Source organism: Tetrao urogallus (assembly GCF_951394365.1).
Source record: "Tetrao urogallus genome assembly, chromosome: 8".
NCBI classification, from domain to species: domain Eukaryota; kingdom Metazoa; phylum Chordata; class Aves; order Galliformes; family Phasianidae; genus Tetrao; species Tetrao urogallus.
The window spans coordinates 11,172,822-11,194,232 of NC_136821.1; the positions used below are offsets into that span (position 1 = coordinate 11,172,822).

At 45.2% G+C, this 21,411-nt stretch overlaps 1 protein-coding gene across 1 annotated transcript in view; it reads right to left on the reverse strand.

Annotated features, from left to right (window-relative positions):
• GLI2 (GLI family zinc finger 2) overlaps window positions 1-21,411 on the reverse strand; it is a gene marked incomplete at both ends in the record, with an annotated part of 126,678 nt that overhangs the window by 47,231 nt on the left and 58,036 nt on the right. Inside the window, one exon of the mRNA XM_079539257.1 lies at window positions 12,029-12,134. Within this exon, the coding sequence (XP_079395383.1) occupies window positions 12,029-12,134 (106 nt within the window). The remainder of the gene's footprint in view (window positions 1-12,028; window positions 12,135-21,411) is intronic.

Below are 21,411 nucleotides of genomic sequence, written 5' to 3' on the forward strand. Positions count from 1 at the left end.
AAGCATTCACAGGAGCACAGACCACAGTGCATCATATGCAGAGAGGTTATCAGCGTGGTTTTCACCCACTGGATGGTAATGGATGGAGAAGGGCACACTGAAACTGCACAGACACAAACACACAAACACACAAATCTTTACTGCACTGGAAGTTCACAGATTGCAGTAATTCTGCTGGTGATGTGTGAACCACAAAATTGTCCTTCCTGGGACAAAAGCCACCACTGAACACAGAGATGGTAGGGCTGGGGTTGGGCTTAGGAAAGGCAAAGCAATGAAATCAATCACAGCAACCAGAATCTGGATAAAGGCCAGTTTGGCAATGCAATCAGAAACCAAATGAAGGGACAGGAAACCACTGAACTCAGTGCAATTTTAATGGGAGGAAGCATGATCTGCTCTTCAGAGCAGGGCACCTCGAGGAATTTTCTGTCCTCGTCTGTCTGTCCCATTTGCTCACTGAGTAACACAACCAATACACTGCACCAGTTTGATATACCCGAAGCAATGCAATCTCTGTATGGAAACAAAGCCCAAGTCTCTGCTCTGCTCAGCATCATTCTTATCAAAACCCATCACATGCTTCAACAAAAACGCAAACCCTGCTCTGCAGATATCAAGCGTGGAGAAAGCAAGCTGATAGGATACTGGACCCGAAGGGAAAGAAGTTACAGCCCCCAGTGCTCTCACCTCTCACCTTCCTCTCATTTGGCAGACGCTGTCTCTTAAACAAACAAACAAACAAACAACTATGTGAAGATTTCTTATTCTTGCGGTAACACTCATCTCGGTACTGACAGGATTCAAACCAGACGCGGTTGTGGGAAATCTGGAGTCATACCAGGTTTAGCTCTCAAATGCCAAGAGAGGTCAAGACCCAGCCAAGCCTTGAATAGATGACTTGCAAAGAAAATCCCAGGACATGGAGGAAGTGGTGCTGTTGAGAGCAGGCCTTTCCCTCTGACTCACCAGGCAATGCCACATGATGGTGCTCTGGTGAGGAACATGAAGCAGCTGTCATTCTCATTCACCACAGTCCCAAAATTCAGTGTATTCATCCTCAGTAGAGGTCCCATGGGACTCTCTTAGAAAAACAGGGCTTGCAAAATATCTAAACTGACTCAGTTCCATGTTAGACTCTTACATTCTGGTCATCTCCTCACTGCTGGCCCAGAGGGATGGATTAAACTTTCCTGACCTAACCTGACATTTGGTTTGGTTATGCGTGTGTACATGATTCCTTTCACAATGATGGCTGGAAATTCAGTCAGAATTTAGAAGTTTGCTTTTCAACAAGTGACTAAAATGATTTGGGAGTGTTGACACTCGTTTCACCATGAAAGGTCAAGATCAGCTCTCTGTTCAAAGACGTTTACAGGGAATAAGAGACAAACAGGTAATAATTGTACTTAAGCATTCAACTGTACTGGACAAAAGTCCAGTAGACACCTTGCTTTTCATGTGTTCATGGCATTACTTCTTACACAGAAACAGTTGGGCTGGAGAACTAAGAAGAAAGGGGAAGAGCTAGAAATAACTTTTGCCTAATTTATCCTCTGGGAACTAACTTCAATATCCTCTCTGGTCTGCAGATATTAGAATCCACCCCAATCTGGGCCCTGCTGTATACCATGGAGCTGAAGTCTCTTTTCATTAAAGCTTAATTTGTACTTTGTCAAAATTATTAAAAGAAACATTACAGAAGTGAAACCCTTCATGAGAATACCAACAAATAATCCGGTAGTGTAACAGGTCTGAAGCCAGCTGCCAAGTCTATACTGTCACATGAAAAATCTCCAACATTAACTGTTTTTCCAGCATGACTACACTGGAGTGTTTAGTAATAACTCCTTTTTATGGTGCCTTCAGAAGAACAACTCTAGCCAGGCCAATATGTGAGCATGCACCTAAGCTCCTCTAAAGTCAACATTTAAGCTTACATTTATAATTAAGCATATAGCCAGGTTTTTCCTGAACTGAGACAGCCTTACAATCCATAGCCTGGATTTCTTCTCTGGATGTTCCTCTGCCTCATCAGCTCATCATTTCTTATCAAATCTCTCCTGCAAGTACCTCTTTCTTTCCTATTCCCCAGTAGATTCATCTTCCTTTCATTTACTGATTTGATGACTGAATGCTTTAATTCCTTCACTCCCTTATCTTTCTACATTCTGTTATTTTGTCATTCACAATGCTGTTTTCTCTTGTAAGATACTGTACTACACTTGATCTAGCATAGAAGTTAGTATATGAAATCAGATGTTGCATCTCCGAACTCACACAAATAGTCACAAACAAAAATACACATGCAGGAGCATCGCTTTAACGCAGCTGTAAGCCTGAAGCTTTCCTATTGGTCATGTACTAACCACAATCTGGTAGTCCTTCTACTACCAGTGGTAATTTGGGATGTGTGGTCACCTTGTGGGATCTTAAGAGGCTTTCAGCTAGCAGGTAACACATCCTGTTTCTGGTCTGCAAATGAAAAGCCATCTAAGTAGCTCCAGAATCAAACTAGGAAAGCCTCTCACGAAGAAACAAAAGGAGGAATGAGACAAATTCTTCTTCAGGATGCTTTTACAGGATCAAAAGGAAAATACTTCAAAGGCCCTTACAGGATTTAGGAACAGGTTTATTTTTCAGAGACTGAAACCGATAGAAAGCTCAGCGCAACCACACTTCAGTTACACACGCAAACCCAGCATATTTTTTCAGTCATGCCCAAGTGCAACCAGGTGCTGTTATGAGTGCCTTGGATAGCTAGAGTTTGGGGAGAGATAAAATAGGCTGAGGCAGAAAGAAATCCCTTTACTGTGAGGGGAGAAGGCTACTTCTCTGCCTCCCACCATGCTGCAAGGTTCTCTCCCCAAAGTCAGCTTGAAAAATTCATAATTGGGTCACATCTCCTTTGACTACTGACTACTGCCAGCAATCATATCACAAGTCAATTCCATACAAGCCAACAAAGTGAGTGTGGAGCATGCAGTAAATTTGCTCTTGAAGTGGAGTCTAGTCTACTGATACTATGTAAACCTTGATTCTCCATAAGCTTGGCTTCGTGCACTGGCCTACCATAGAGAGGAGGCAGGTCAGAAAACATCCCTATCAGCACTACAGAAACACAAGAACCATATAACTTGGCAGAACACCTCAGACCCCAAACATACACGTTAATATATATTCATTCCAGTCATTTTCTTAATTTCTACAAGCTTTACATCTCCATCGGGGCTGGCCTATGGGTTCAGATTTTCAATGGAAGCTGGGGCAGTTTGGCATTAACTGGAGTACAGCATGTTTGAAAAATCCATGATGCCTTTCATTTCTCAGTTGACAACTGGCCCTCCATTATGTTGAAACCCATAATATTCACTTTGAAAATAACACTGTTAGCCAGATCTAGTAAAGTGGGACTTACAATCTTACATCATACTGTCACTTTTAAAAATTGACCCAAGTAATGACCTACACTTTAGCCCTGTTAGTTGTCTATGTAGTGCCAATGGTGAAACATTAAAGAATAGACATGAAAATCCTAAGTTGGAAAATTGTGTAATATCACAATAGTCTGGCACATGAAAGAAAAGCATACGTATGTGGTATTGTCAAATTCAAGGATCTGGGAAGCCCACTTAAACGCGCATATTCCCACAGGAGCACTCTGCAGATCTGAGATTTGTCACAGTAACAGCACCTACCTCTGCCCTTTGATTTGTGCAGATGTGAGCACACGATGTTAGCTGCAAGCAGGGTATCCAGAACCGCCGTTTTGCCAAATAGGGTCCTGTCCTTTTTTTTGTCTTCTTTTTTCTTTTTTTTGTTATTATTATTTTTTCTTCCTTTCCCCCCCAGCCATCTGGGTGGTCCGAGAACCAGCCCTGAAATACCTAGGATCCCTCGAACCACATGTTCTAATCCCAGCAGAGTTGACTCAGTCCTTCATCCTTCCAGGGTAAATTGACTTCGCTGCACTTTATTGCGTGGGGGGAACTTTTGGATGAGATTTTAAAATTTCCGCTCTGCATGTACATTACAAACCCTGCATTTTTTCTTCCAATATCACAAGCCAGCATTCCTGCTATTTGTTTTTTCTCTCTCAGCACCTTGTGTTATTTGCTTCCCCTGGCCACTGGTATCTGAAAACCCAAATTAACAGCACCTGAAAAGCAATGTGCTGCAACCTTCATTTTGCAAGCCAATGGGATGGATGGGTTTTGTCCATTTTTTCTCCACGCACTGGAAGGATTTCAGAGAACAATGAAAACGAGGAGGCTGAACAGGCTGATATTTGAGTCTACGTTACAGACTGCAGCCTGGTCAGTTCATTACTGCAGGAGGAAGGATATGACAACATGCAGCAAGTATCTGGAAGGGGGTGTTACATGGGAGGTGTGTTAGGTGTAGGAGGGTGACATTCAGGCAGAAAAGGAGGGCAAACTGGGGAGATGAACTGTATGGAGAGCTCTGTAGACTGAGAAAGGATTTGCTACAGGAGCTACAAGAGCTCCTGGTGAGCCCAGTGCTGGACAGAAGCAGCCCTGGGGCAAAAAAGTCTTCACTGCCTCCTGTCCTCATGATCGTACGAAACTGGTGAGAGGAGAAACACCATCTAGAGAGGGGATTTATTTAGGATTGATAAAAAGGAAAAGTCAGGAGAGGCCGTGCTCCACATTTAGCTGAGAGAAAACTTGGGAAACAAATTTGTGACACTGGAGTTTGACAGGGCAGGAGACTGGCACTGAACACTGATCCATTTTCACAGGATGCTGAAAGCTAAGGAAAAGTGGGCTATACCATTGAGATAGCTTCTGAAAGACCTTCACTGCTTAGAAACTCTTTAAAAAGCAGTGGGAGAAGAGAGTTCAAATGAATTTTTCCTAAAGCACAAGCTTAGCAGCGGATAAGGTGGAAGCATGAAGTCACTTTTAATCTACTATAAAGTGAGGTAAGCAAAGGGATTATCACTTAAGACTCGCTGACATGAAGCTCTGAGAATGACATTTAAAAGCAATGGTGGATTACAGAGTGACATCATATTAAACGAACACATGCCAAAGGTTTACATAAAAGACCTCAGAGATCAGACTTTTATTCTCAACAGTAAAACCTCCTAGCCATTTTTACACTTTTGGCACTGATCAGGCTAAATTAGAGCTGCAGTTTTTCATTCTGTACATTGTGGTGTCACAGCCCCAGCAGTTTGGTGGCCCAAATCTTCTCTGAGTACTAATGGGCACGACTTCATCTGAGCTCACTGAGCCCCTCACTTCACTGTGATGATGCCAACACACAGAAGCTGAAGATCCAATCCAAACATTTATAAGTCTGATCTGCAGGACCTCGTTTCTGACTGCATGGTTCAGTGGCTCTGAAGCTGCACACTTTGAGGTCCCTCTGGACTTCAGGTCTGATTTTTTCAGAGTATTCTGACATTTTCAATCAAATACACAGGATCAATCTACTTTCTCAATTTTATGACAGCACAGATATCTCTTAGATATCTCTTAGAATAAAGAACACTTGGAAAATTTTACCCATTTTTTCCCCTAGAATGGTACGCAGACTGAAAAACCTACAGAAGCATTCAGGCCTGTATGACCATTTCAGATTATGCTTGCTCTTTTTTTGGAAGACCACATCTCAGCCTGTCATCCTACTGAAGACAGAAAATGTGAAGCATGCACCTTCTCTGCTTTTGCAGAGATAGGCAGAACTGTGTACTTCTTTTCTGATGCCTGAAAACATGCCACGAGCCCCTTCGGAATTGAGTCACAGTTAGTTAGCCTTCACTTCTCAGTTCTCAAACATTAAGGAGAAAGCACATGTGGAATTAAAGTTCTTTTTTTCTCCAGTCCCCCAGAAAGAAGAGCAGTAGTCCAGAATTTCATCTGTGGTCTACTGGAGGTGGGTCAAGTGACCAGTGAATATTAGACCTGGTAGTTTTACAGTGAGAACAGTATTGATAGTTCCCCAAAGCGCCTCCTGCAGGTTACCAAAGAGCCACTTACAAACAACACACTCTTGCTAATTACAGAGCGGGGAGAAGTCTGAACCAGCCTTGCGGAGGGGACCAGCCTCTGCAAACTAGCGTGCACTCACACATTCTTATTTTCCTAAGTAAATAAAAGAAGCATGTGGGAAAGAAGGGGACAGAGTAAATTGGATGTGGGAGCCCCCAAACCTGTTTCCCAAATGAGCGATGTGTCTATTTGGTGAAAGTCGTAAAAATTTGCAAAACACATAAGAAGGTCTCTCTAAGCAGCTGTTTACTCTGACTCCGGAGGGAGCTCACTGTATCTCCAAGGCAGCACAGTACCATCAATCAAGACCTGCCAAAGATTTTCTCCACTGGTAGCAAAGTAAATATGAAAACACACATGTTTTATTGGTGCGTACGTTCTGCGGTGCAGCCTGGCGGTGTCTTTGCTGCAGGAATGAATGTTACCTGGTCCCATCCCAAGAAACCTGGTGGGATCAAAGCTGGAGCCTCATGAGAGACCGTCCTACAAAGATAACCGCACACCCGGTAACGCACGGGGCCGGCGCCCTTCTGCCAATGGTGGGGGGAACGAGAGCCCTGGCAGAAAACAGGGGGCACTGGTGGGAAAGCCCCCATCGGTTGGGCTGGAGCGTGGTCAGTGCCACACGGAAAATTTCACTGCCAACCTCTAACACCTCTCCACTGACCATGTGTGAAGGGAGATTTTTCAAAAGATTTCTATCCTGCAAAACTGAGGAAGGTTTGTGTTTTGTTGCTGGCTTTTTTTTTTTTTTTTTTTTTTTTAATAGGAACTGCAAAAGACACATCTGTGACAGTAGCAAATTCCAATAAAGCAAAAAACACTGGTATATCTCAGAACACCGTGACAAGATGATCATTATTATTTTTTGTATGGCTAAACAACATACTTTCCCTTAACCCCACTTGGCCTCTGTTGGCTGAATCTCACAAAAACAAAGGAAAGAGAAAATCACCCTGAAACATACCCAAAATGGAAAACCACAGATAAAGGTTGAATCTGGAGAATCTGTAAACACTCGAGCCATAGTCTTTTGATGAACAGTCACTTTGGCCACCTGTGAGTTACCCACCTAAGCTGCTCAGGCACACTGGGAACCAATCCTGAAAAGGCGTTCTCCAATTTTTAACACAGCAAAAGGAAAACAAACTTCAACAAGGAGGGGCAATAGGATCAGATAAAGGAAAACTGTGTAGGCTGAATATCAGGGAAAATCTGCAATATATTAAGATCTCAGGGAAATGGAAGAAGATCCATGATTAATACAGATAAAAGCCCTAGCAAAGGGAAATTAAGGGCAACTCCACATTATCATGGTGATGGAACATTCTCTGTCAGTAGGTCTTTGGGAAGATTCACTCTTCTCAAAAGCCACAGAATTATGAGCTCAGTTTGTTTTTTTTTACTTTCTAAAATTATTTCTAAATGTGGACAAAAGAACAACAACAATATTTTGTTAATAAATAATGTCAGAACTGCAACCTGAAACATCACTGGGATGTCAGTAGAAAAACAAGGCTGCTTTTGTTTGTTGCACTGCATAATGCCTGATGGGTTTTAACCACAGTTTAGGAACTACTGTTAAAAAGCTTCTTGCTGAGTCAAGCCTAGGCATGCTGTTTACAAGGGTTAGCCCTGAAGGCTCTTGCATTGGCAGGTACTTTTAAGCTGAGCTAAGAGGTTTTCTGTTATTTTTGTTATAGTTTGGAAAAAAAAATAGTTGAGAGTAGCTAAGCACCCTAAAGGGGTGAGTGCAAGGGAGCTATCAGTGCTCACCTGCCATCCTCACCTGCTGCTTCACTCTGCAGTTGAGAGCTTGATCTTGCAAAGCTGGCTCCAAGTGTCCCCTTGGTTTGCAGATAAGAGATTTTGCAGAGACAGGGCTCCAGCAGTGTAAGTTTCCACAAGGAAGCTCACTAAAACGCAAACTATCTCTTTCACTAAAAAAGAACCTGTTTTAACATATGAAGTGAATTTGGTTCAGCTGTTAACCTCTGAGGATTTCTACTCAGGTGACACTGATCTATGTTCTGCCTACAGCTAATAGTACAGAGTGAAATTCTGACAAATCAATAAAAGCTGCATGCAGGAGATGCATCCAGCATCCACCATTACCCATTCACGGAGCATGGCTGTGCAAGTTAAAGCACTATGGCGATGAAAACAAAACAGGTCAGAACCTACAAAGATATTTCTGTCATTTCTTAGCTTTTGAGTGCTGTATTTGGTGACCTTAACATCAAACAAATGCTGTTTTGGAGAAATGGTGTCTCATATAATTTACATGGACCAGTATGCTTTCCTTCACTCATTCTGCTCTAACTCTGCAGTCCTGGAAGAGATTCCCTCCCACACTCGGTTTTAATCCATTCCTCACTACATGTTCTTGCAGTGTCTGTTGGGCTCCAACCCTTCCATCTCCTTCCATCCTCTGTACGATCATTGAGTCCGCAACGCCAAAATCCAATTGATGTCTTAACTCCACAATATTTCTATTGGTTTGCACTGCAGAGCTCAAGGATCAACTGAATGAAATATTTCATTTTTCCAAACTGGCCAAGAAAGCATCATGATTCCAACAAATTCTTCTTAATGCTAAAGAAGAGATCACTTGATAAAATGAAAAAGAGGTGTATCACCAAACAAGAAAAAATAACAGGTTGTGTAAAAAAGTGAAGTGTCCTATTGACAGAAGAAACACTATTTTATCCAGATAAAGTTCTCTAGGAAATATATTTCAGGGTACTATCAACATGATCAACAACTGCATAGATATACTAAATGCTCAGTGGGGAAGACTCAGGCTCTGAAAACTATTTGTCATGGCGCTTAACAAGGAACTGTCTGGGACAGAACAACAACAGTGAGCAAAAATGCAGAACATTTTTCAGACCCATCTTTGCATGTGGATCTTTCATTGCTTGAGTTTTCCATATTCCCATCCATACTCTCAAGAAAAGGGTACCAAAGCTTGTCCTGCTCAGGACAACCTTGCAGATGTGTTCCCTCCAGCTAGGATAAAACAACTGATGTTCTCATTAGGCCAAAAGCAAACAGTGATGTGGGGGAACGCAGCCACGTCACATCAAGCAGTCAGGAAACAAACCTTTGACATAATGCAGCAGGCAAGTAACAAGACCCCATAGTTAGCAAGAAATGAGACTACACTTAATTTGCTGTGCAATGTTCATGTAATTAGATAAATTTGGTACCAACAAGACAGCAGACAGCTAGAATACGGGCTTGATGAATTAGGGGCTCTGTCAAGCACTGATCAAATTAATCACGAAGCCAAAACTCAGTGACACAAATTGTCTTCCAAACATTTACCACAATTTTCTAGAGTAAAAATATACATTATTCCTCAATGTTATTTAATTTAAAGACAAGAATGGGTTTCTGCACCTCCGGGAAGGGGTACAAATTTACAGAAGTGCCTCTGTACCCACATAGCTTGCCCAGCCTATCCAGGCACAGAACTGCTAAGTGTGCCCTAGCCCAGCTCCATTACCATGTTCTGAGTGATTTCACACTGGATATCCTCCAGTGAGGAGGGTGAGTACTATTTTGTGGTATCTGGAACAGAAACTGAAAGAGAGAGAGAAGGGGAAGACAAAAGAGAAGTAGAACAAAATCTAAAAAAGAAAAGGGCAGGAGATCAGGTAGAAATGTTTGCCGATAAGACTGAAAGAGAAAAAATGGACAAGAGACCAACTCCACAGCTGGTGAGGATTTTCCCAGTGTGGTTATGCACTTGGGAAAGAAAGCCAGAGTGAAGTTGCATTCCCCTGATTCTAAAGAACAGGCTTTGCTTTACTGCAGGAAAGCCCACTCTAACTGACAGCAGAATAAGGCCCAGGACAGGACTGACACATGTACGCACTTGCACGCTCACAAAAGCTGTAATTGATATTTCAGTCTAAGTTGTTTTCAACAAGCCTGCTGCCTTCTGTAGCTCCAGAAATGTCACGGAAGACTGCACAAAAATACACGGCCAAGGAACAGTCAGCTGCTCTGCTTTGATGATTCACCATTCACATGGGCACCCTTCAACACAGTGTCCAAGCAATAAGGTTCATTTTACACAAAGTTTCCAAGAAAGCTACGTTTCCTCTTATAAGACCAACAACCAAGTTTTACCTTCAGTAACTCAGAATTCTTTTTCGTGAAAGCTTCTCCTGGGAAGGTGAAGGATTGCAAATAAGGACGGTAGGAATATACCAACAATTCTTCCCAAATCCTACGCAGGATACTCTTGGTTCCCTGACAGACAAACTCAGCCACTGCTAGGATATCAGAGTATTAACATTAGTTAGCCGAACACCTGACCCTGCCAGAGGATATAATTCACCGGACAGCTGGTAAGTTCTGCATCGCATTTTGGAGAAAATCCTGCTCCACGACTCCACCAAAATCACTGTTGTGGTGACCCAGGAAAGATGCAGCACCAGGACTGAGGGGAGCACAGTCTCTGCATGGTTCCCAAAGTGCCAGCCTGAGAAGAAGACAGACCTAGCCATGCTGCAGCAGCACTGACTCTATCCAGCTTTTTGGGGTGCGTGAGTAACCCATGCCAAACATCTGAGCATCCGCTATCCTCTTTCCTAAACACAGTTTGGAAGATGTCCCTTTCAGAAGTCAGTGTGTGCTGTCTTAGGTATAGCTCTAGCTTATTATCTGTCTCCTAGTACATTTTTTAATTAATGTGTGTTCTTTTTTTCTGCAATTTCTGCATGTACGTGCAGGCAAGCTCAGAACTTCTTCATTAATCTCCACAGACCCCCCCCCCCCCCCCCATTTTGCCTACTCACATTAGCGACCCATTCTGTTTTTTTCCCCTTTGCACACAGCATGGAAGGAGCTTCTCTGCCTCTTTAAACATCTAGTCAAGCTGACTGCCAGCCAAAAAGACAACTTGTCTCCTGCTAGCATCCAGGGGAATGCCCTATCACTTTTTCCTGCAGCGTTTTGGAAGTGGAATAAAGCCCTTGCAGCCGTGGGACTCCACAGATCTCGTGGCTGCTGCTGTCTCCTTTCTTGCCTCCCAGAGGCTGTTCCCCCACTCACACCCATTCAGAAAAAGCATGGCTCTGCAAACAGCCCTGCAAAGCTGCAGAGCAGAGAATCATAAAATCATGGGGCATGGAAGGTCATCTAATCTTTGGGGATAATAGAGGGAACAAATAAGAGTTTTTAAGTGATGAGACCTGCTTCGCTTTCCCTTCCCACAAACTGTTTTTAGCCCTTGTGGGTTCTCCTATGCTGAATGCCCTGGGACCTGCCCTCAGGTTGCCATCACAGGGTAAAGGATTTCTGGGAGCCGCGAGACCGCCAGCCCATCAGGCTGTCCCTCACCTCCCATGGGGATGGTGTGTTTCAGGGATGAGGAGAAAACCCACTGGCCGCATGGCCACCACATCCTCCCACTCCCTTCCCTTCTGGCTCCTTTCCTGCCTGCTCAAAATTAATAGGAGGTGAACCCAAATCTCTCTATAAATGTGTCTTCACCACTCTCCAAGGACCACTGGGTTGCCATGTCTAGGAGACTTGGAGATATGGACCTGGAGACCAGTGTGATTCCCCCAGCCTGGGAACAGCCTCTGGCCAGCATTTGTGGGATCTCATGAAGAGGAACCCATTGAAACCCATGATCCTGCCTGTCTAGACCGCATGTAGACACCAGAGTCACTCATCCTGTCCATGCTAAAGCCCCATGAAATAAAACTGATTTATGGAATGCCTGGCAGCTTTTTACCCTTTCCTGAAGCAGTTTCACCAAGATGGTGTCAGAAAGGCACACTACGACATGAGAAACACCGTGGGTGCAAAACCACAAGCCAGCCCCATCTCCAGGACTTGTATCCCGGAGCTACACAGCACTTCTGTAGGTCTAACAGAGCTGTATGACCCACAGGGCAGTGAGTGCCCCATGCTTCAGGAATGGAATTTGATACAGGGTCAGCGGACGGGGCCATAGCAAGGCTCAGGAGCAGAGGTGCGAGACTTACCCGTGAATAGCGTGGATAGAGTGAGGTTCGTAATGGTATCGTCCTTCCTGGTGGCGCATGTCAATGGGCAAAGGAGCGTGGAAGGCCGGAAAAATGTGCTGCGGCACTGTGGAGGGGAATAGAAGAAGAAGAAGAAAAAAGGGACTTCAAAAACTTTTCCTTTCCTTTTAAAACAATTTCAAAGGCACTAAATCTCCATGAATTTCAGAGCAAGAGCAGTGCAAGACAAGGGGTCTTCATGATATCAGCGCTATCATACACCAGAGAAGTGGAATGAATAAATAATCAAAGTCATGCGGAGAAATCCTACATCTTCGACATAAAAGATCTCCAACAGGGTTTTTGACAAAGACAAGCAGCTAAGCGCTCTTTGAACTCGAGGAGATTATAGGAAGCACCAAGGAAAACTAGACTTGCAGCGCAAATCAGACTCAACGGAGCCTGGCGGGACCCAGACTCATGCCATCCCCCGCGCCTGCAGTGGCAGCGAGCACCTCTGCTGAAGGTCTGGAAACATTTACCTAAAAACCAACAGTGAGAGCAGTGCTAATGCAAACCATGAAGGCATTCAGAAGTGGCTCAGAAATGCCTACTGCCAGCTTCTAAGAGAGGAGCCCAAATTGCTTGCGCTTGTAATCACTTGAGGCCCTATTTTTTATTCATTTGAGAAGCTTGTTTCATCTTTGATGGAAAGATAAAGTGGTCTCAAAAGGCAGAGAACACCTACATTGACTTATTAAATCTACAGGTTTTAATATTTATTATTGACCCCAAAAGTTAACGGCGAGAATACTTGAGTGAGTTGAGCCAATGGAAAATTCATCAGGTTATTTCTCCCACCGCCCCCAACTACACCGGGCCTTTCCTGTAAAAATTACTGAAGCCAAAGAAACACCATTAACAGAGGCTCAGCCCCCGCTGGTACTGAACCATGACTTGCCTCTGTGACAGGTAGCATCTCTCTGCAGAGCACCATCTGTAAGCCAAGCGCCAAAGCTTGGGCTGAATCTCTCGCTGATGCTGAGCAAACTCCAGCAGCGCCAACTCTTTTTCTATCAGCCTTCAAATTCAGCTTTTCAACCCCGTGAGTCCAGCTGCTGTGGAGCTACGCTGACCCCATCCAGCGAGGCTGCGCTCCTCTTGCAATTCCCCTGGAAGAGATCCCCATGTACGTCCTTCCCTGCGTGTCAGCCCCCAGCTCCGCAGCTCCTGCCCCCATCGCAGCGCTGAGTTCCCAAGCACACGCGGCACAGGCGCGGCAGTGGGAGAGGTGAGAGCAGGCACACAAACAAGCCTCCTGCCAACAGCGCTGAAAGGCGTTAGGCTAAGGCAGTCAGGCTGGAAAGTATTTAACGCTCCGCAGCAGCCTCACGCTCCGTGCTCTGGCGCAGGGCTGGCACCGTGCACGCCCCGATACACTGGGAGCATTTTTGCAGCTCGCCTGATGTCGGGACACAGTAGGGTAACTGTTAGTTGCTTCCCCCCTTCTGCTCCCCTCCCCTCCTCCCCCAAAAGCAGCTCAGGCAGAGAATAAACTCGCATCCTTTAGGATTTGCTTTGGCAGGAGGGAGATTCACTCTTTCATCGTCCCAGGCAAGGATGATCCCTTATGTGAGGACACTTCACTTTAAAAGGCAGCCAGTGTTTTTCCAGGTCAGAAGCACAGCAGTGCCTGCTCTCACCAAACCGCACTCAGCCCAAACCACTGCCCCGGCTGGCAGGGACCAAAAGCTGCTTCCCTCCTCCTCAGAGGCACCGCTGTCCTCTGGACACAGTGCATGGGATCAGAGAAGAGGGGCAAGGAGGTCTTGATACCCAGCGCACCCTCTGTAGTGCCAGGGCATCCCTGCTCTGCTCCCAGGACAGGGGTTTTACTCCAAGCATGGCCACAAACTGTCCCAGCACAGCCACTCACCAGACACCACAAACACCTTCACCAGCCAGAGCTGGGCTTCCTGCAGCACTCATTCCACAGAGAGCTCATGAAAATAAACCCAAAGGAGCAAGGACTCTCCTGCATTCCTGATGCCTACCTGCATAGCTCTGCTGGAGTGCCTATGGGTCAGATTTGGCATCTTCTCAGAATAGGGTGGTGACACTGCCTGGATGGGGTAGCTCCAGGGCTGAATAGCCACAAAATGCAGGGAGGTGTAAGGTGATGGGCTGACGCTGCTGGGCATCGGGGTGGTGTTTTAGTGGAACAGCCTTTATCTTGACCAATTTAACTCACCAATAATAGCAAAGCCATAAACAGCAATGGGTCAAATGCTGAATCTCAAACAAGGCAAGTTATGTCTTGTTTTCATATAATCATAGAACTATACAATTGTTTAAGCTGGAAGCAGCCCTTAAAGGTCATCTAGTTCTCCGCAATCAAGAGACACCTGCAGCTCCATCAGGTGCTCAGAGCCCCATTCAGCCTGACCCTGAATGTTTCCAAGGACAGGGCATGCACCACCTCTCTTGACAACCTGTGCCAGTGCCTCACCACCCTTACTGTAAACACTTCTTTCTTATATCCAGTGCAAATCTCTCCTCTTTTAGTTTGAAACCATTTCCCTGTGTCCTGTCACAACAGACCCTGATAAAGCACTTGTCCTCTTCTTTTTCACAGCCTGCCTTTAGATACTTCTAGTAATTAGTTTTGTAACTACCTACTACTAAATGACCGATTGCTGTAGTAATATCAAAAATTTAGTACAAAAAGATCTCCCAGTCACTCAGGAGAGCTGGGAATAAGAAAGCACGGGGTGTCTAGGTTGCTTGGCCTCTGTTCCTAGCTATTGGTTGGTACAGCAACATCTGAAAAGAATTCTTCCCTCCTTGCACATCTGACTATTAATGGAAGAAAAATTTCCACAAATTTCCTGCCTCCCACGGGCACGATTGGTTTGTTTTTGGCATTTCAACTTACTTGAATAGTGGCAGTCAGCAATTCCACTTCCTTCCAGGGATGGGTTGCTTTGGGTGACCTCCCTTTTGGCTGTCCCACTTTGGGTCCCTCCTCTGCTGCCCACCCTGGGAGTAGCGACAAAACCAACCACCACAAGTGCTGCTCCTTTTTCTGCTCTTCCAGGTGCTTGGTCAGGAATAATGAATGGTTTTATAGGCAATCAGCTTCCAATTCATGAACATCATCCCTGCTTTGCTTCTCATTCCCACCCCCCCCCCCCCCGATGAGGAGGGCGAGCTGGCATCAGGACAGCAGTGCATGCTGCTAACAAAGATGGATACTTTACATGCAGGAGTTAAAGAGACAATTATATTCAATTACTTCAAGTAAGTCATGTTGATGTATTCCTGAATAGCCAGGAGAAGGGCAATACGATGATTAGGGAAATGAATTTGCCAATTTTAATCTAATCAAGGCGATCTTTTGTTTAGTATTATCTGCTTTGTGGTGGCAGAGGATTTACTAAACCCAAGCAATCTTTGCAGATTTAACCCCAAAGCTGCCCAATTAGTACTAACGATGATTGTTTTACACGAGGAAGCTTTTAGCAGGAGAAAGCTTTCCCACAGGAAGAAGCAGGGCCATGCCAAGCCCCTTGGTAGTGTGCACCACTGAGGGAAGGCACAAAGCGACATCCCCCCTCCATGTCCCATAGCTCTGAGACAACAGAAAAAAACTCGAGAAAGGAAGAGAAAACCAAATAAGTGTCCTTTGGAACACTGGAGGTATTCAAGGTCAGGTTTGGATGAGGCCCCGTGCAGCCTGACCTAGTGCTCAGCAACCCTGCACACAGCAGGGGGGCTGGAACTGGGTGATTTTTAAGGTCCCTTCCAATCTAAGCCATTCAATGATTCTGTGAAGAAATCAAAGCAGCGCACAAAGGGCAGGGCCAATGGAAAAACAGGGTGTTTCACACTGAAATAACATGGCTCCTCATTAAGCTGTGGCATGCAGCTCTGGGGTGAACGCACGCCGATGAGGCTGGGAGGCCCCACCTGCCCCCAGCTCCTGCAGGAACGCGTCTGCTCCGCTGCATCGCTCGATTAGGGGGAGACGCTGCTACCTGTCCCCACTTGTCAGGGCTGATTTTCTGGCCAAGGTTTATGAGCCATACACGGACCTCCCACTGTTCTATTCTCATCCTTGCCTATTCAAAGGCCAGCCAGCCAGCCAGCCCTCTGGCTTCAAAGGGGAGAGATATGAAGCAGAAATATATGTTTAAAGGGGATGTCCCTTTGCCGAAAATCCCAGGAATCAGGGAGGGAGGCAGCAGAAACAGGCATTTTTTGAGGATGATGCAGGCTTTTGATTATCTCTGCAGATAAACCTGTGCTTCAAGAAAAACACACATGGCACGCAGGGATTTGTGCAGTGAGCAAAGGAGATGTTCTTATAGCACCCACAGAAGCTCCTCTTTTTAAACCCAAAAAGAAGAGTTGGGAAGGGTCAAACAAACTTTTTATATTCCAAATACTTCAACCTCCACATGTAACCACTTAACAAAAGGCAGCAGAAGAAAAGAAATCAGACCCTGTACCACTGAATCGGGTTTCATTTGTGGTTCACTTTCATAGAATCACAGAATATCCTGAGTTGGAAGAGACCCAAGAGGATCACTGAGTCGAACTTTGTAAAAAATAATCTGCAAAGCCCTTCCTCCTGAAAACTAAGCGCAGACCCTAGCAGCAGGCACAGACTCAGATGAGGTAATCCTAAACATGTACACACTTAAAGGACATCTTCAACTCCCACTTGCAACTGAGTGCTGCAGCACAACCAGGGTTTGGAGAGACTCAAAAGCTCCCCCACATCTCCTGTGCTATCCAATACATGCAGAGGTCCTGGAGGCTTACCTAAATGGAAAGTTATTAGTTGAAGAAAAACATAAAAGACTGCTGATAGAATAATTCAGTACTTATAATACTTTTTCCAACAATTTTGCAAAGCCACCTATCTTAGAAAGTGGGAAAAACCAATGCTGATTTCTTGAGAACCCTCTCAGCTTAATTTCTTGTGATATTTATGATGCGTGGAACACAAGTTTCATACAGGGATGACAAGCTGTCTTGCCAAAACTCACAAAGCTCCTTAAGAAGAGAATCAAATGCTCACACACATTGAGTCCCAGCCCTTTTTCAGTCATTGAGGGCTGGTACAGGATAAAGTAACACAACTTGCCCACAGTCAAACAAACAGCAGGTTCCAGAGCAAACCTCAGCCACAGCAGGTAGAAAATGCAACTCGATCTGAAAAAGGCTTCAGAGCCCTGCGGCATTGGATTGATTTGAATTAATGGGAGAAAAACTCCAGACAACAGCTCATGTGATTCTGTCGCTACAGTGTCATTAGCAGCTTTGCACAAGAAGCTGACCCAGAAAAAAGAAGAAGGGGACGTCCTAGAAGATACTTTTTTTTAAGTCCCTAACTTAAAAGATGCATTTTGGCATCCAGCAACTCTGTGGTGGCAAACACCATGTTCATTCTGAAACAGCAAACTGCAAAATGTGCTCTGCTCCACAGCCTTCATTCTGTGATCTTTCTCCCAGTGGAGGTGCACTGGGCTTGGTGGACTCTGGATGGGGAGGGGAACCTTCCATCCCTGAACATGTGGGTGGCTTCCGGAGCCCTTTGGGTCGTCCGGTGTTGTGCTTGGATCCAGCAAAGTGCCTCAGGCCATAGGTGTCAGCAAGGGAGATGGTTTTGTGTTTATGTGACATCCCAGGAATAATGATCTCGCTGTTTAAGTGAGTTGAGCGAATGAATAAGCGCAAGAAAAACATCTCTGCTGAAAGCACAGCCTAAGTTAATGCACCATTAATAATGGCCTGGGTGAGTTATTGGAGGAGATAATAGGGTTGGGGTCAGGGAAGGTCCAAGACAAAGAATGGGGAAAATTGGGTCACAGAAACATGACGGAGCAGATCACGCTGGTGAGCCTGTGGGATTCTCCTCTGATGAAGTCATGTGCTGCTGCTGAACAGACTGCTCTGCAGGGACAGACATTCCCACCGCCACCACGCAGCAGCCGCTGCCTCCCAGCCCCACCAAGCGCTGCCAAAGAGCTGAGCCTCCACATTCTGCTGCTTCGCAAAAGGAGCCAAGCGTGCGCTTACCTCCAAGAAGAGATAACCACGTGGCTGCTGGCTACTCCAGTCTGCACGTCTGCAAAGTGCAGAGCTGTGCTGAGGGACAGCTGCCCTCCTCAGGTGACAGTGCCGTGTTCCAGGTAGAGCCATCCCTGGTGCTTCTGCAGCCTCCAAAATCACAGCGTGGTCTGGACCGTCCAGGAGGCAGCAGCCTTCACTCCAGCCTGCCCAATTACCAACTAACCTCACCGTGTCAGAATTTCCCCTCTTTAAAATGGAGATAATAATACCTCCCTACCTCAGAGGTTTGGTTAATGTTTATACAGCGCTTTAAAAATGATGTGGTAATTAAGTGCTCAGTATTATTATATCAACGTGTATAATGACTCCAGCAGACAGCACTGTAAACAAGGCTGCACGGTGCATACTTTCCTTTTGTTTGGCTTGTTAGTATTTGGTTTGGTTTCCATACAGCATACTTCAATTAATATCGGTTAATTATTACGCTGTTTTATTTATTATTACCTACTCAGTGGCTTTGGAAACAATAAAAGAGGAACTTCACAGGTAAAATAATAGAGAAGATTAATTCTGGTGTGCTATAAACATTAAGGGAAGGACAAACGGGAGGCACGTTCCAACCAGTGCACCCAAGGGAGAGCCCTCTCCTGTCCCATTATGCACCATTTTGATGCACATCCAACCTGCTGCTCCCATCCAGCAGAACCTAGAATCAGCTTTCTCCTTCTAACACATGTAATGAAGAAAGGTGGTGGTAGCCTGATTTACAAAATCATATTTTAGACAACACCTTAGCATGCCAGCAGAGGTAACATGCTTAGTGTAACCATGGGCACAGCAAAAGCCAAGTTTCCCATTCAGGTGAGCAATAAAAACAGTCTATGCTGCGAAGAAAACCAGTGGCTCAAGTAATGAACTGCCTTGTAGGGGTGCTGGAAGGAGTCTGGGATGCAGATACGTGCAAAGAAAACAACAAATAATAGAATCACAGAATATCCTAAGTTGGAGGGGATCTTTAAGGACCATCAAGTCCAACTCCTGGCTCCAAACGGAACTACCCATCAATCAGACCACGTGTCTGATAAAAAAATGTCTTGCTTATCTTCATCTATAAAACCACAAAAAAAGCCTCAAATCAAGAATGGTATCACCAACATCCCAAAGGACCTGCAGGACAGAGTCCATGTGACTTATGACTTTCCACTCAGAGGAACTGAGGCATGGGCATGGAGAAGAGTAGAGTACAAAGCCAAGGATGTGGGTTTTGGGTACCCATGGGGATACCATGCTTACTTTTACACAGAAGAAAGCAAATTTCTAGGTTTGCCTGCATAATAAACACTGTAATAAAAGCTGTAAGACAGCAAACCACTCCCAGGAGCCCTCGAGAGCTCCCAGGCAGCCAGCGCAGTGGCTCAATCCCATATACATTTATTTCTTACCCAGATCAAGAACTCAAGAGGCACGAGTGGAAGTAAGATAGGCTTGTTCAGGTCCACATCTGCCCCTTCCTGAAGCTCCCAGCAGGGCTCCTCAGCTTCCTCCTCTGTACTGCAAGGCTGTCATTAGGGACATTAAACCTGTCAGTCCTTTACTGGGCAAAAGAGTCGGAACAATTACAGCGAGGCTAAAAATGGCCTTTCTCTCTCCATGGAAAATTTCGATTAAAAATGTAAGAGTTCATTGACATTTTCTACAGCAAAGATGACTCTTGTCATTAAGAAATCAAACCCTGAAATCCCTCAGCTGCTGTCTCCTGCCTGGGTCACCACTGCTCCCTTGGAGCACCTCCTGGCCAGGGCATGGCAGGGATGCCATGACAGTGGGACCTCAGTGAAGTGCTACCAGCAGGGAGTTGGCTTAGCATCCAGCCTCAGGTGTGACCCAAACCATTCAGTTCTGGGACACTCAGCCTCTTGGTGAGAAAATAGAGATTTTCAGAAGCCTGCAGACTGCTATGTGAAAGTATTTTAAGACATTCAGGAGGGCATCTGTGAATAAAAGTGATGTATTATTTATTATTCTACAAGGATTCCTGGAGTTTTTAGGTTACTGCTATGTGGCAGCCCTGTAGGGACAAACTTACTTCCTTTATCCATCTGGGAAGGATGAGTAAGGTGAAAGATGGGGAATCCCGCAGCTGGGTGCCCAGATCTGCCTGGCACTGAGGGTTCTCTGGTCTTCCAAAGTGCCGTAATCAGAGATGTCTCCAGAGCAGCATTGCTGCCACCAGCCATCATCCTCAGACCTGAGGATGGCAGAAGGATGGCAGCCTGAGTTGGCAGAAGGTTGGGAGCAGAATGGTTTTTGGTCAGAAAATATCTTTCAGCAAACTGTGGCTGCTGTTGGAAATGCCCCAGAAGAGCCCAGAATGGGCAATGATCTATTCTATTCTAGAAACCAAAAAGAATGTGGAAGTGACGAACTAGCAAAGTGACATTAATACAACAGTATCTGCCAACGTAGAATCATAGAATCATTAAGGTTGGAAAAGACCTCAAAGGTGACCTAGTCCAGCTGTCCACCCACCACTGATATTGCCTACTAACCACGTCCCTCAGTTCCACAGCTCCATGGTCCTTGTACACCTACAGGGATGGTGACTCCACCACCTCCCTGGACAGCCACTGCCAATACCTCACCACTCTTTGTGAGAAATGTTTCCTATTATCCAACCTGAGCCTCCTCTGGTGCAACTTGAGGCCATTCCTTCTCATCCTATTGCAGTTTCTGAAACTGATTGCTGAGAATTTTCACTTTCAGATCATTTTGTAAGACTTTTTCTGCTAAAAAGACTTTGGATTCTTCTCTGGGACAAAATGCACTGTCGGCAGTGTGACAGCACGTTTCTACCTCCACGCTGATTTCCAGAGTGTTTCCCACTGAGGCTGGCTTTCTGTTAGATGAATGAGGAGCTGCAGCTACTGAACAGCAGAAAACAAAACCGAGAAGGCTTAATGCAGCTTATTAATTCCACAGGTCTTGAGCTGCAAATGTTGAGAGTCTTGAAAATCACTTAATTGCCCGGCTGTCATGCCAAGATGTATCCTGAGGATGCTGCCAATCTGACGGTTATTAACAAACAAGGCAGCCACAAGCCCTGACTGCACAGAGATCCCGGGTACTTCTCATGTGCCACATCCCAACAGGAAATACTTAATAAGAATAATAATATCCCGAAAGGCCAACCTACGGCAGTGCAATTAAAAAGTTTTTCTGCCTCACTTTGAGGGGAGAAAAAAAAATGAGAGGGAAATTAAAATCAGACAGGAAATTCCACTAGAACAAGCTGGCTTATGTCCTAATAACACCAGGCTGTGCCA